At 38.2% G+C, this 12,571-nt stretch overlaps 1 protein-coding gene across 1 annotated transcript in view; it reads left to right on the plus strand.

Annotated features, from left to right (window-relative positions):
* Positions 1–12,257, plus strand: part of RORA (RAR related orphan receptor A) — a 359,905-nt gene extending 347,648 nt beyond the window's left edge. The window contains exons 4-11 of the mRNA XM_054387887.1: positions 991–1,132; positions 2,671–3,066; positions 5,778–5,899; positions 6,928–7,060; positions 7,677–7,784; positions 9,188–9,298; positions 10,643–10,755; positions 12,093–12,257. Of these exons, the coding sequence (XP_054243862.1) occupies positions 991–1,132; positions 2,671–3,066; positions 5,778–5,899; positions 6,928–7,060; positions 7,677–7,784; positions 9,188–9,298; positions 10,643–10,755; positions 12,093–12,257 (1,290 nt within the window). The remainder of the gene's footprint in view (positions 1–990; positions 1,133–2,670; positions 3,067–5,777; positions 5,900–6,927; positions 7,061–7,676; positions 7,785–9,187; positions 9,299–10,642; positions 10,756–12,092) is intronic.
* The last annotated feature ends 314 nt before the right edge of the window (positions 12,258–12,571 follow it).

Raw genomic sequence — 12,571 nt, forward strand, 5'->3', positions numbered from 1 at the left:
TGTGCATGTGCCGAGAATGTGGCCTTCAAATAAATAAAACATTGGTAAAAGTCCAGCTTTAATTAAAAGGTGCCCAGCCTTTCTGAGGAAGTATTTTCTTTGCAGCACTGCTAATTAATCCATTATATGGCAACGTAAAACTAAAATGCTATGCTCACTGATCTCAAATGCCTCTTTAGAATGACTACAGCTTCATGGAATCCTTGTGAAGTAGATATTACACACACACCAGCTTGTGTTTGTACAGTCTGTGGCAAAAAGATGAAATGAACTTCAAAGCAAAACAGCTGGCATAGTGGTTAGTAACATGTACCATTCTGATGGAAAGAATGAAGCTGCAACAACTGTGTAACCTTCCGTGCTACCTTCTGGAGATGGTCTAACCATTGCACTTGACTCAGGAGAGGCATAATATGTAAAATCTATTTCAGCTTCCCCTTGCCTTAGAAAGCTAAATCCTGCACCAAACTGAACAAAACCTTGAATATCAGCATCAAGATAATTAAGAAAAAACATGTCCAAAAATTGTTCTTTGTGGAAGGAACTGCTCAGCATCACACTCTGTATTTTTAGTCATGTAACACACTGGTGAGGCTGAACATCAGATCTTGCCATTGTCATCTCCAAAGAGCAGAACAGAAATATCTGTACTGACCCAGGAAAGATGGGAAATCAAGGAAATCTGGGGTCTACAATTCGTTTTATCTCCTTTGGAAAGAACTGGTGTGCCATAGGTGATACAGGATCTGTAAAGTCAGTGAAAAAAATAGGTAATTTCTTACTTGTCATAATTAATTGTTTTTAATTAATTGCTTTTTAATTAATTGTTTCCTACTAGTTACTGGTTTCTGCTTATTTCTAGGAGAGAAAAAACCCCGAACCTCTTAACTTCCTTTAGTTGACTGTAGTACTTCATTTTTCTATTAGGTATGGAACCTTTTGGAGTCTTTATTTGCTTCTTGACTTCTATTTTGCAATTCTATTTTGCAGGGCTTTTTCAGGAGGAGTCAGCAAAGCAATGCTACATACTCCTGTCCTCGGCAGAAGAACTGCTTGATTGACCGCACTAGTAGAAACCGCTGCCAACACTGTCGATTACAGAAATGCCTTGCTGTGGGGATGTCTCGAGATGGTGAGCTCTGCTAGTGTGTAGAGAACATGCAAAAAGTAAAATCATGTCTAGTCTATGGTGTGTTCCACAATGCTGACAGTTGAAAGATGACCAAGTGGTTTTGTTATACTGCTATATATTCACATAAATACCTATAGATCAGGGCATGTATGAAGTTCTTGGGTTTTAAATTTTTTTTTTCTCCTGGTCATCTATTATAGCTCCCAGTTAAGAGCATTGCCTCTGGTCACTTCTTGAACATGCACTTTTTAGTCTATATTAACACTTTCTTGGTGTGTTCATTCCAATTTAAGTGACTTACTCTAGTTGCAGGTAGCACTCTGCCTGTCACATTGGTACAGGTCAGGACAGATTCACAGTACATTGAGAAGTTGAAGCATTTGGATAATGAACAATGGAAAAAATTGCGAAGAGAAAATAGCACAGTGTTTCTTCAGAGAAAGTTCTGAAGAAAATGTGTTCCAGTGCTGTTAATATTAAGTTCAAAATTACACCTAGTGTAATGACAAAAATCCACCTCTGTAAAATGGGAGCTTATGTAACTCGATCAGAACTGGATTTGCAGCTGATACTGGCACACGTCCCTCATAGATGTAATGAAGCTGACATTGCTTACCCAATTTGAACTCAGTCTTTTCCCCTGCCTCTATGTACATGAGGCCTGTTTAAGGAGACCTCTTTCAGTTGATACTTACTTCTTAAGTTACATTATTTTTTTTTTTATTGGGCATGAAATTAAAAACCTCAAATTGTTGACCATGCCCCTCTGATATGTTTGCTCTCTTGCAGAAAAGCACAAGGTGGTAATTACCTCCCTAAACTATGAGGCTTTTACAGCTGACATGGGCCCCAGAAATCACATAGTATATTATTAGGAATTCCCTCCATGTTGCAAACTAGTTATTTCTGATGGCTTACACTTCATATTAATACTTCTTAAAGTAGTAATAATTATATGGTGAGATATATACATGAACACAGCATCTATAGTTTTAGCAATAATTTACCAGGTAGACATTTTGGTTTGTTCACAGTGAGCTGCACTGACAGCAGGTTCTGTAGTTCTTCCCCTGTGCTATCTGTAAAGCTTGCTTTTGATCCTATGAGACAGATCCCCCCCATGTTTATAACTACGTCTAGGTTCACTTTCAGCCAGCAGGAGCTGGGCAGCTCACCACAGGCCATTATATTGTGCTTCAGCTTCTATTTTTCTGGGTAGGATTTGAATGCTGAAGAGATGTATCTCTTAGCTTTGGTAGAAACATAAAATATTTTTTGTATAGAAGTGGAAAATTAATTAAGCTAAAACAATGACTTCCAATAGTCCATTTTTAGTAGCTTATTAAAGCTGTCTTTTTAAAGAGTAGATGCTGTAGCTATAGTACCTGTAACTGACAAAAGCAATTCTTAGTTCTGCTCATCCTTTTCTGCTTTTGCCTTTTCTACTGTGTCCTTCCATGGAGCATTTAAAGCCCCAAGACAACTGAAATGAGGGTGGTGGGTTTGTAGAAATGTAACATTATGTGTCTGTATTTCAGCTGTAAAGTTTGGTCGAATGTCAAAGAAGCAGAGAGACAGTCTATATGCGGAGGTGCAGAAACATCGAATGCAGCAGCAGCAGCGAGACCACCAGCAGCAACCAGGAGAGGCAGAACCACTAACACCAACATACAATATCGCCACCAATGGGTTAACAGAGCTACATGATGACCTCAGTAATTACATTGATGGGCATACCCCTGAAGGTAGCAAAGCAGACTCTGCAGTTAGCAGCTTCTACTTAGACATACAGCCTTCTCCAGATCAGTCGGGTCTTGATATTAATGGAATCAAACCAGAACCAATATGTGACTACACACCAGCATCGGGCTTCTTCCCTTATTGTTCTTTTACAAATGGGGAGACCTCTCCAACTGTGTCCATGGCAGAATTAGGTAATGAGACAGAAAAGCTTCCATTGTAATTGTCTTAATAGTACCCTTTGGATTAAAGTGACACATGAAAAGCGATGAGGCTGATTTTGTTCTGCTCTTTACCTGTGCCTGGGAAATACGAAAGCAAAGCACCAGTCTAATCTCAGGGCCGTTCTCTTTGCTACTGGTTGAAGAGAATCTAGCTCCAGATAGTTAAGAAAATGTTTCACTGTAGGAAGTTCTGATATTTTCCTTAAGAGGAACGATGTTAAGTAGTACGATTTACTTGAAACTCTTCCTTGAATGATTACAGTAGAGCTGAATTCCACAACTATGACTTGTCAACATCTGAGACTCAAGTTAGAGCGTGCTATGTGAACTGGTTATAAACAAACTGGAACAGGACATTAGAGAAGTAGCTTTAAGATTCTATTAATTACATAAGCAGTCAGGTATTTAAAACTGCTTTTGCTTGCTTACACAACATTTTTGCTAATTATTCTATTATGAAAACCTAAAAATAATTAGAAAAATCAAGTATTTCAAGTTAAATATTTTTTTTGCAAACCTTTTTTTTTAATGAGATGCAAGTATATGATACAGTTTTGCTCAGTATATTTATGTTCTTTTGGGAAATTTTGTGGAGAGGAAGGGACAAGAAGGCTTATGCCCTTTTGTTGCAGTATGCAGTTCTCTGCAATATGATTTATTGTGACAGCCAAAATACTGTGTATGCTTGAGTTCAATAACTTAAATTTTACAGTAAGTAAAAATGAGACTAAAAAAATAGGATAAAGGTTATGCTCCCAGCTTTGTCCCAGTCAAATGGTTGCTCATATTCTCATGGGAGTTACTAAACAATCTACATTAAAGTCACAGGAAAAAGGACTTTTTCTTCCTAGGCCAGGTGTCCAGTTTGGAACACTGGCCTGAAATGTGTGTCATGTTGCTTACCTTTATTTACGTAGTTGTAACATTTAAACCCTACAGAGTATGATTTGGGTGCCCAGGGTTGACATTACCAAATAATGTTTGAAGAATGTTTGTCTTAGAGACGGAGGTTTCAATTTAGAAAGGTGTGGTTGTTCATTGGAAGTATTTAGGTGTGTACTGAAAGACAGTCCAGAACTGAGGCTGAGGTTTGTGAATAATATGGTAACATTTCACCTTCTGTATCCTTCAAGGGCACAGATGTTACGCTGTCAGCTGCTGCTAGTGAGAGCAAATGTTTTATGTACACACGTGTAAGAAAAAGAAAACGTTCTGAAGTACATGAAAGCTTTGATGGCAACCAAAGTATAAACTACCTTATGTTCTATGTTATTGATTGCCAAGGTAGCACATATAATCTGATTTTACCTCAGTTCTATGTTAAAGGCTTTGAACGTAGTATCTTACATCCAACTACTAATGCAGTAGACATGATAATAAACAAACTGATTGGCCCAGTAGTTCAATTTGTAGAGTACTAGGTTTGGGTTTTAGCAAAGCAAGTTTCACAACAGTCCCTCAGAATACTCCCATGTTACTAAGGACCACCATTCTTGTTCATTTTAAGCCTTCCTTTTCAGTGGCCTAACCAGCTGCAGAACTGTGTGATACAATTCACCAGGCCTCTAGCTTGTCACATGCTAAATAGGAGAACAGATGCATGACAGGAGTCACGGTAGAAAAGAGAAAGACAAAGTGGAAGTGGAATTCAGATGTCTAAATGCTATTCACGCTTTTGAAGGTGTCTTAAAGTTTATAGAATCAAGTTTTGTTAATAAATCTCCCTTATGGGTCTTTCAGCTAAGTACAGCAGAAGAAAACAGTTTATTTGGAATTAAAACGTTGTATGGAAATTTTAAATTGTAAGCAGTTAACGAAAGCAGCTGTTCTAAAGCTGAAGAAAAAAGACCCTTGAATCTGTAGTGTGTTATATTTATTATCTGGATTCTCTAATAAGTGTGTTTTCCTAATTTTTTTGGATTATATGAGAGTAAAAAAGAAACCTTTCCCTCGCAGGGAGCCTCATGTGACAGTGTCCCACTTGTCAGAACACTTGACAGGCAGTAACTATCTGTATCTCTTCACTGGAAAGCTTCTGTTGTATAAACCAAAAGCAATTTTAGCTTTTGAAGCTCTCTTGCCTGGCTGTTGCATTCCCTATACATGACACATAGGGTCCTGTATTCAGCGAGGCTGTCCCCACAGACATGCCTGCACTGTCACTCAAGATGCCATCACCTTGCTCATTTGGACTTTTTTTCTGTGTCTTTACTTAATAATGCACTTCTCAGCCCTAGTTTCAAAACTGACGTTATTTTAATAAAGGCAGCAAAGGCCACTTACTGAATGTGCAATGTTTTGAATGCTCCCAGCTTTCACCAATCTTACCAGGTAGTGGAAGGATTCTGCTTGGTGCTGGGGATGCAAGCCCCAGCCCGGTTGTGCAAGCAGGTGCGGGGGTGTGCCCAGAGTGCCCTCTCATGGGTGCACCAGCCCCCCAGCAGCTGGGCTGGCAGCCTCAAGAACCGGGTTTCTGCTTTTTCTTCAGGTCTTCTAGTGGTTTGCATTAAATGGGTTGACTTTCATAAAGCAACATCCAAGGAGATGGAAATGAAAGCACTTCTTGCTAACAGCTAATCCTCTCCCACCCCCTTGTTGCACCTGGAATATGTTCGTTTTCTTATGTCTGAAGGTATCACTTTGCATTTTTAATGTGTGTCGCTTTCTGGTCTTTCTTTTAGAACATCTTGCACAGAATATTTCCAAGTCACACATGGAAACTTGCCAGTACTTGAGAGAGGAGTTACAGCAGATAACATGGCAGACTTTTCTGCAGGAAGAAATCGAGAACTATCAGAACAAGGTATAAAAGAACACCAAGCTGTGGCATGCTTTTTTTAAAGCATGGTATTTCCATAACACACTGTAAAATTCACTTTATCACTGCTTTCTGTTCACTATTTTCAACAAAATAATACACTAGAATCAAAAGCAACAAAATGGCTAGTATATCCTTTGCATTTGTGATTTTTACAGGTACAGGAAAAAGTAAAGCCACTTTAAAGATACTAAAGAGATACTCTCTCTTTAGAAAACAGATAACTCCTAAAATCTGTCTGTGACTGATAGGCATAAGAAGCCAGAGACATTTTTCAATCCTAAATGGCATCTCAACAACAAAAGCTGAAGCCACCAAGTTTTGTAATTTGGTGGGGTTTGTTTTGAGGTTATAAACACAGAGCTGTGTCAGATTTCCAGCCTTCAGCGCCTGGCTGCAATCCTGATTAATTCTACAGTTGTGTCTCTCCGTGTTGCAGTTTCAGAAGAGCAGCACAGTGCTGCTGTCCAACCAGTCGGTACTGTCTGTTTCAGTCGATGTTTATATTTCCAACATGCCTTCCATCCACAAACTACCACCAAATGGCTACTTATGGAGAACTGACTTGGAAAGCACTATTAAAGCACACTGTTCTTTGAACATACTTTTCATTTCCATAAAAAAATATTTAACTCATTAGTTAACTTCATTCTGAATTTTTGTCAACATATAAAAAAAAAATCACTACTTGCATGCCTTCTTTATGTTGTTAACGATATGATCATCTTTCCCACTGAAATGACCAAATGACACTTTCAGCTTATGAAATAAAAATGCTCCAACCTGGATCTCTTATGATATCACTGAAGAAGTCTTACATGTTTGCATTGTCATGCATCCACATGATGCTTTCACTTTGAGTTTAATTCCCCTTCCCATACAAGCAGACTATAGCCAGGAGTGCTGGAGAGAATTCACTCAATTTTTTTAACTCGGTTGTACTTTATGAAAATGGCCTTGCCAAACTTTGATTAGTAATTTTTCACTTTTTCACTTTTTCTTCTCTCTAACAGCAAAGGGAGGTAATGTGGCAGTTATGCGCAGTCAAAATTACAGAAGCTATACAGTATGTAGTGGAATTTGCCAAACGCATTGATGGTTTTATGGAACTGTGTCAAAACGATCAAATTGTGCTTTTAAAAGCAGGTATGTGGGTCAGTTTTAAGGTCTGCTTCTAATATTAATGACTGAGTTAGATGTTACCTGTATACAGTGACTCTATACGCAGACTCTGTATGTATGTTGTACAACAGTAATTTAGAATAATGCAAGGGAAAACCTTATGGCTTGTCTTTGTAGTAATCTACCTTCTTAGTTACTCTGGATAGAATGACTTCAAGTTTACATGTGAAATATTCATGGTGAACAAAGAGAGCAGTGAATGTGTACAGATGGAAGAGTTGGAGTCACATTTTTATTTTGGCTTACTAATATTGAGTAACCTGTTTCAAGAGTAAAACCCAGATTGGTCTGTGAAAGATGTGATAGAAGTAATGCAGTTTGCAAATATTGGACAAAGTTGTCAAAGCTTTGTAAATATAAATCTTAACTGCTTTGACATCAGAGACTTCATTAATAAAAATCATTAGAGTTTATTAGCATTTACTAAGTTGCTTAAACTAAAACTTCTAAAGGGGTTACCACAGAAACCTTCTACCCACCTCTATCAATACTGAATGGAGTATGCAGCATAGGACATTTTTTAATCTTTGCAACTGAAGTCTCCACTTAAATAGTCAAACATACATTGTTTCTGTTTTAGGGTCTTTAGAGGTTGTGTTCATCAGAATGTGCCGTGCCTTTGACTCCCAGAACAACACAGTCTACTTTGATGGCAAGTATGCTAGCCCAGAGGTTTTCAAGTCCTTAGGTAAGGAAATGTTCAAGTGTTGTGTATTTACAAAAAAAAAAAAAAAAAAGGGGGGGGGGATGATTGGGGGAGGGACATAGCTGTTTTATCAAAATTCAGGCTACAGTATTCAAATAAAAGAGTGATAAAGTTCAAACAGCTTATTTTGTAAGCAGTTGGGCTGGCTCTGAGGCCAAACTGATTTCAGGAGCTAAAACACTTTAATTTTATGCAGTGAAGGACTGTTGGTGTTGAAATTCAAGTCTTAGATCAGTGTAGAGCAGTTTGGACACACTTGTTGAGAACCGAAGTTCAGATTTCATATCTACTGTAATATTTTATATATCCTGTTGGAAAAGGCAGCAGATTTTAAGCTAAGTTTGGATATACTGACATTACTGCTTTGAAGATTTTAATAGTGTTTTATAATATGCAAAGTCCAGTTGCTTGCAGGTAAAGTGGTATAAATATTTTTTTTATTAAACCACGCTTTGATTTTGACATTTTTTTGCTGTAGAATTTTGCTGATTTTAAAAGGATGCATTTCACTGGGTATAGATTTGGGATGTAAGCCATTTTGGAGGACAGTGAAAATAAGGCAGTGGAGAGTGCCAGAGAATTACTGAAGTATTCTCTGCCTTTCTAAAACATCTTGTAGGCCAAGGGCAAACAGTTCAGAGAATGCAGTATCAAGTGTGGGTTCTAATGAAACGTAACCCATCCATTGTGAACTACATCCAGAAAATTAGGCTGGGTTAGGACTGTGATCTGCAGAAGAGAGCCCTCTTCCATCAGGTGGCAGTCACCTTCAAAGTAGGGCTCCACTTTTGCAAACTGCATAACAGCATGTGTAACAGCAGCAGTAGCCTGACTTAGACCTGTGTGAACAACCGAATGGATGAAAGGAGGCAGAGTTCCTTTTCTGCATGAAAACCTTTCAGACCTGGTCTTCTCCCTTTGCTCCTGCATGTATCTTGTATGCCTCTCTTCTCCCTCTCTTCTGTGCACTCAGTACGCCTAAAATCAGCACTTTTCAAGTGCACATTTCAAACCTCCAGGCCACAGTGACATGAGAAAGTTTCACTCAGAACAGAAACAAAGTTAAACCAATTTTGACCTTGAAAATGGCTTCAGTTTTATCCATATTTACCCCAAAAGAACCAAATGTGGAAAAGATAGAGTGTGCAAAATCTTCAAAATAGTGGCTGCCAGGGCATGGTAGCTGGGGACTCGTGAGGATGCGGCAATAAGCTCAGGCACAAGTGAGATCTCGCTACCATCGTTCCACAGTTACTAAGATGAAGACTGTCAACCTATGAAGTATTTAACATCTGTTTTTCACCTCTGTCAGAATAAATCAACAACTCTGTAGCTCCAAAGTAGTTTTAAATGTTGTGGCATGAGCTGTACCTTCTTTTTGACAGGTTGTGAAGACTTCATTAGTTTTGTGTTTGAATTTGGAAAAAGTTTATGTTCTATGCACCTGACAGAAGATGAGATAGCTTTGTTTTCTGCGTTTGTTTTAATGTCAGCAGGTAAGAGATAAAGGTTTCTACTAGTTTTATTTGGTAGAGGTCCTCTTTATTTTGAAGTCTTTTTAGTGATAATGTTAGGGCTGTTTGACAGTATGAAATATCCTCTGATTGTCTCCTCCTTGACCAAAATGTTTATTTAATACACATATTAAAATAGTGAATTTAGGAATACATTTCTTAAGTTAGAAATTCTAATGTAAGATCTTGTTTTCCAAATTTTCACCTAGTTGAGGACTCAGCTTCCTTGCAACAGCTTAAATGCATGTGAGCGAGACGGTGTGAGTGAGTGGGTCAATCTAGGTGAGACAGGCAGAAGGTAGCCACTGAATTTATACAGTCAGCTTTCAATGTATGTGAACTTGCAGCTGTAGCAGAATTATCTCAAGCACATGGCAGAATGACTCCTGTGTCACCTCAGGTCTGTTAAGCAGGGTTGCCATTTTAAGTGTGGTACAAAAGTAGCAAGGAAGTTTAGGTTTCTGACCTCGTCATGAAACAGTACACTAAGAATTACTGTGCCAGACATAAAAGTCACCACAAGAATCAGCCTGCATCTACTATAATCATGACTAAAATAGCTTGATAATCTCAAGTAGATATGCACACTACTCTTAGGTTCTAGGAAGGCCTGTTGGGTTGAGTGAAACAAGGTACCTTTGCAGAAAGTCATTTTGTCTGGCACAATACCTAAAGGAATAAACCCTCTGCTTTTGAATGCAGCAGAGTAGACTCAGGATTGGTGGCAGAAGAGTCTGTTAGCAACAGTGGTTTAATGAGGCTATCATAAATACATTCTCATGCTGTTTGCCTGATCAGAAGCATGCTAGCCCTGTGTCTTAGTACGTAAGGCACAGAATCCCACAGTTCTGCCACCACGCAAAGGATGCAGTAGCTAATACTACTTTTCTACTAGGAAGTTCAGGAGCTTTTTTTTTTTGCTTCTTTTTTTTACCTTTTTCTTTAAATAGCTGAATACTTTGCTTTCTGGATATTAGCAAGGAGATCCGCTCCAACTACTTGTTAATTCTGTGATCTATTAATTTTCCATTAAAAGGCTGCTAGCTTTGTTTTGTAAATGCCATGCATTTGAGATAGCTCGTTAGCAAATGATTGATAAATCTTAGATACACTGCATTTTTCTAATTAAGGGCTTTATAAAAGTAATTTTAAATGCACACAAATATACTCTAAACCCTATCAAATTTGAAACTCATTTTCTATATGAAGGTATATAAGAAATGGAAGGAAGGCTGCAAACAGGATGAGTCTAACAGACTCAGTACTTCCTGGTGCACTGTGAATGATGTGTGCAGTACTAGAGGTGTTAACTCCATTTATATTTAGATCGCTCATGGCTTCAGGAGAAAGTAAAAATTGAAAAACTCCAACAGAAGATCCAGCTAGCACTTCAGCATGTCCTACAGAAGAACCACCGAGAGGATGGAATTCTAACAAAGGTAAGAATCATACTATGCTTTCATGACTGTGAAAGTATGTTTACCCTTTTCCTGGTCCATCTAAGAAGGGGAGTGATAGAGCAGACATTTGGCCCCCAGCCAGGGCCAAATCACCACAATAGTATCCTCATTACAGTGTAAAAGCTTTTACACAGTTCATTTATTTATAAACCCAGAATTCTTTGTTCAAAATCCAGATGTTTAGTAGTAACTATGTACTAAAACCTGAAAAAGGTGAAATCAGCAGACAAGGTTTATCAGGGCCTTAAAAGAGCTACTGTAATGCTGGACTGCACAGAAAGCCATGAAAGTTTCTATTGTATTTCTCCTTCATGGTATTTCTGCCACACAGAAAACTATTTCAGTTCTGCAACATGCATGCCTTAACCCTTGTGAAATCTCTGCCTGCATGACAATTAAGTTGTCATAACATACAATACCCAAACTAACCTTGTGTTTCAGTCTTCCATAGGTTCCACACACTGCCTTTTTCATAGCAGTTCTTCCAACACTGATGCCTAGGGAAAATAAAAGAGATAGTACGTACTTTTATGTTAATCTAAAGTATCTTCAGCTAATCTTTCAAAAATGGTAAAGTCATGCCATGTGAAAAGAAAATTAATCTGAAGAACTGGGGAAGGATTGGCACTTCCTTTTAGCGGCAGTTCCTTTTAGAACTTTACAGAGCCATAAAGCTTATGCTTAGCTTCACACCACAGAATTAATTACAATAGAAGCAGAATGGTCCAGCTCAGGCTTTGCAGATTGTCCCCATTTCAAACCCTACCTCATTTACTTTGTTTCCTTGGATACCTTTGTTGGATGAGAGTTGCTTTCATGTGGTTTGATACAAATAATTTAGCCAGTAAATTCAGGGAACACCCTAAGTGTTATTTTTTAAGTACAGATTTTTCTGGCCTGTTCCTTTTCACCGCCTCTGTTGTGTTGCCAGTTCCCTCCATAATACAGTTGGGGTTAAAAGTAGTCAGGACTGCCACCTTCTAATAGAATAACTAAGTTGCATGAATGAAGATCCAGCCATTAAGTACTTATATATCAATCCAGTGTTTGGTAGGGAAGCGAGGAAAGCTAATGATACATGTTCACAGGAACTTAAAGAGAAGATAATTTCACAAATATTATTAATCCATTGCTTAAACAGCTCTTCAGTGGCCTATTCTTTCCCTTTTTTAACTCTTAACCAAGTATCCATGACTGAATCTGAAATACTAAACAACTGAAGGGTTTTGAAAAGTATTTGGGAGAGCTTTAATCCTGAGAGATGGGGAGGCCTGATTCCATGTATGACCATATAACTTATGTTCATTTTTTTACAGTTAATATGCAAAGTGTCTACTTTAAGAGCACTGTGTGGACGACATACAGAAAAGCTTATGGCATTTAAAGCAATATACCCAGACATTGTACGACTTCATTTTCCTCCACTTTACAAGGAGTTGTTCACTTCAGAATTTGAGCCAGCGATGCAAATTGATGGGTAAATGTATCACCTGAGCACTTCTAGAATGTCTGAAGTACAAACATTAAAACAAAAGAAAGGAGAAAAAAAAAGGAAAAAAAGAAAAAAAAAAAAAAGAAAACCAAGACACTTTATATGGCCCTGCACAGACCTAGGGAGCCAACACACTGCACATCTCTTGGTGGTCAGGGTCAGGCGAAGGATGGGAAACAATGAAACAAAGTTGAACTTGTTTTTCTCATGCATATGATTTCCATTATGCCTACAAATATGGACCCTTTTTCTGTCTCAGCTTCTCAATCCTTGACCTCTGTTTACACAGACTGAGGGTACTAA

This window comes from Indicator indicator, chromosome 16, assembly GCF_027791375.1.
Source record: "Indicator indicator isolate 239-I01 chromosome 16, UM_Iind_1.1, whole genome shotgun sequence".
Taxonomy (NCBI): domain Eukaryota; kingdom Metazoa; phylum Chordata; class Aves; order Piciformes; family Indicatoridae; genus Indicator; species Indicator indicator.